The following is a 1,874-nucleotide window of genomic DNA, read 5'->3' as shown; positions in this document are numbered from 1 at the left end:
AGCCCACGCCCTTGCTCTGGAGAGACTGCTGAGAACGGCCGGGGGCCGGAGCGGGAAGGGGAAGCCTGAGGGTTTCTGCACGGGGAGCGGGTGACTCTGCAGCGCTGTGGCTAAGCTGCTGGCACAGAGGTACGTGGCTGAGTCCTCAGGTTCTGTGGCCTGGATCTTCAGGGTGGAGTTTGACTTACTAGGCATCGCAGCTGAGAATCGGGCGTTGGGCAGCCCTTTGTCGTCTATAGGAGCTTGATTACGGAAGTAGATCAGGAGCTCCAGTCCCTGTCCCGAGGTCTGTCGGTACCAGAAAAGGGCATCATGGCCAGAAATTGGTTCACAGCTCAGGGTTACTTCTTGTCCTCTCTTTGTCACCTTGTGTCTCGGTAACTGGGTCACTTGGGCATCTGCAGCCTCTGTGGCAGGGGACAGAGTTTGGGAACAAGATAAGAAACACCTAAATTATAACTGGGAATACCGAAAAATGCAGGTTCTTTATTCCTGGGGCCTCACCTACTCCCAGGAGACCAAGGGCCACGCAGCAGAGGAGCCTGGTGGCCATGGCAGGTGGGGCAGGAGGACGCCTCACCCAGCCGAGGCCCTCGTGGGCGTGCGCAGAGGGCCAGGGCTTCTAGTTCCTCTCATCTCCACACGGTGGAGAGAGGCCCGGCAATGACATTGTTCTCGTCACTGCTCATAGGACCTCCTCTCAAAGCAGATTGGCTCAGACTGGTCAAAACCATTCCGGAATGTGATTGGCTCATCCAAGGCTTAAGCACCTTCCTCCGTTGTCACCTCTGACAGCCCCAGTGCTGTGGCATTCTGCCTTCTCCGATGGATCACTTGTCTGCCGTCGGCGGGACGTGTCCACCTGGGTGTGCCGTTACCACTGCTAATTCTGAACACGATAAAGTCTTTTCTAAACCTCACGTCCGTCATTCCTCCTCTCAGGGCAATGGAGGGCCTGTCTCCCAGACACACGGAGTCTGAAAACTTCCTTCCTGAGTTTGAGCTTTGCTCCAGATCCCCCCGGAAACTTTTGACTTGTCCGCCATGCTCATCATGAAGAGAGATCAACAGAGGCCCTGGGAAGAGGGAGATGGATTTAACCGCAATTGAGACTAAGTCTGAGACCTTGAACTCTGGTTTCGACCCTGCGCGTTTAAGAACTTCCGAGTCTCAGAGCTGCTGGGGACGCGGTCTGAGGTTCCGTAGATGGACAAGTTGCAGGCGTGGTGGTGCTGGCTTCGTGAGGTGGGGGAACGGAGGAGCTGGTGGGGGTGGGATGATTGACATGGAACTCGTGGAAGGAGCTTCCTTGTTCGTCACGTGATCTGCCGTCACAGAAGAGCATCTGAAAAGGATTAGAGGGGAAAAAAAACATCAAAATTGAGGAGGTCAAGAAACTAAAATGTGAAGCCAACGTAGAAATTGTCTATAGGACGATGAAGTCCCCAGTGACGAGAGGATGCCAGTGCGGGGAAGAAGGGACCAAGGACAAACCTGACAGGAGAGAAGGAAATGCAGCGAGAAAGAGTCACTCGCCAGCGCCACACGCACGACGGAGCTGGGTCTCCCGCGAGAGAGGAGAGAATGATCTGGAAGCAGCAGGGAGGAGCCGGGAGGACAAATAACACACCAAAAGTGGACGTAGAAGCAGACTGTGTCTCTCGGTGTAAACACAGCAGACATCTTATTCTTCACTGTGTCCATCTGGAAGGTCAAGGCTCCCGAATGGCAAAAGAGGGTAGGACAATGACAAGAGGGATCGGCCGTGTGACGGAACTCAGTGAACCTGACTCGCCGTGGGCACTCGACACACAGCATCGTCTGCAGCGGTGTCAGAGACGCCCTGCTCGGGCTGAGAGGGTGCGACACGACAC

At 55.2% G+C, this 1,874-nt stretch overlaps 1 gene segment (V, D, J or C); it reads right to left on the bottom strand.

The window, feature by feature from the left end:
- The window catches only part of LOC105309525, an 836-nt gene extending 202 nt beyond the window's left edge, over positions 1–634 (bottom strand). The window contains 2 exon segments of the V gene segment in view: positions 16–407; positions 505–634. Of these exon segments, the coding sequence occupies positions 16–407; positions 505–553 (441 nt within the window).
- Positions 635–1,874: the final 1,240 nt, after the last annotated feature.

Source organism: Pteropus vampyrus, unplaced genomic scaffold (assembly GCF_000151845.1).
Source record: "Pteropus vampyrus isolate Shadow unplaced genomic scaffold, Pvam_2.0 Scaffold760, whole genome shotgun sequence".
Classification (NCBI taxonomy): domain Eukaryota; kingdom Metazoa; phylum Chordata; class Mammalia; order Chiroptera; family Pteropodidae; genus Pteropus; species Pteropus vampyrus.
Note: the sequence above shows the minus strand (reverse complement) of the source record. Positions and strands in the feature narration are given on the sequence as shown.